The sequence below is a fragment of the Orycteropus afer genome, unplaced genomic scaffold (genome assembly GCF_000298275.1).
Source record: "Orycteropus afer afer isolate SDZICR_OR568_19922 unplaced genomic scaffold, OryAfe1.0 scaffold00029, whole genome shotgun sequence".
NCBI classification, from domain to species: Eukaryota; Metazoa; Chordata; class Mammalia; order Tubulidentata; family Orycteropodidae; genus Orycteropus; species Orycteropus afer.
In genome coordinates, this window is record NW_006921616.1 from 12,732,210 (window position 1) to 12,733,071 (window position 862).

The window sequence follows — 862 nt, forward strand, 5'->3', positions numbered from 1 at the left end:
CCAGAAAGTTAATTTTTATTCTCCGTTATAGCAAAAATGCACCATCAAATTTTACTCAGAAAACACATGACAAAAGTAAGCGAGAAAATTAGAAAATTTTGCTTAAATAAAGGTCCTGTTTTACTGCAAAGCAGTTTGTGAGCAAGAACCCCTCCCTCCAGGCTCTGTTGTTAACCCATCTGGGGTAGCCTTTCAGTCCCGGTGAATAAAGACAGTAGGGCTCTATATTCTTTGAGTCCTTCATTAAACTATTGATCCCTTTAGCATTATCCATAATGTTCCAGCAGCTCAGCATGTCAACTGGTGAAGTGCTAAGTCTCTCTCTCCTTTCAATAACTTCTACACTTTATGGAGTGGAAGTCACAATGATTTATTTACCTGACATTTTCCAGTCCGGATGTCGTACAGGGCCACTGAACCATGGCGGGCTCCTACCGCTATTCTGTGATTCCGGTCATAATAGCTGACCATGTAGAACCTGAAGTGAACATTTTAACAACAACAAAAACAAAAAAGCAGGTGAGATGACCCACATGGAAGAGAGCAGCAATGCATTTCATAGATTAAAGCCTGCGCTGGTGTATTTTTCAATGAATACACCTACAGTACATGTATTAAGATTTCTCTAACATGTTTCTTTTAGTAATTCTTAGTATCAACTGAAAGAAAAAAATGTAGTTTACCACTTGGGCCTGTTAACAATTATTTTCAATAGAAAATAATGTCATAATTGCAAACATCCTTGAGTTTTTAAAATAAGAAATAGGCCCAAATACAAAAGCATTCAGTATGAAAACCCAGTTTTGCTGTATTATTATTATTATTATTATGCAAAAATTCTATTATGCAAATATTTCTATTT

At 35.7% G+C, this 862-nt stretch overlaps 1 protein-coding gene across 1 annotated transcript in view; it reads right to left on the reverse strand.

Annotated features, from left to right (window-relative positions):
• WDR7 (WD repeat domain 7) overlaps positions 1-862 on the reverse strand; it is a 526,340-nt gene that overhangs the window by 99,821 nt on the left and 425,657 nt on the right. The window contains exon 25 of the mRNA XM_042780241.1: positions 379-478. Within this exon, the coding sequence (XP_042636175.1) occupies positions 379-478 (100 nt within the window). The remainder of the gene's footprint in view (positions 1-378; positions 479-862) is intronic.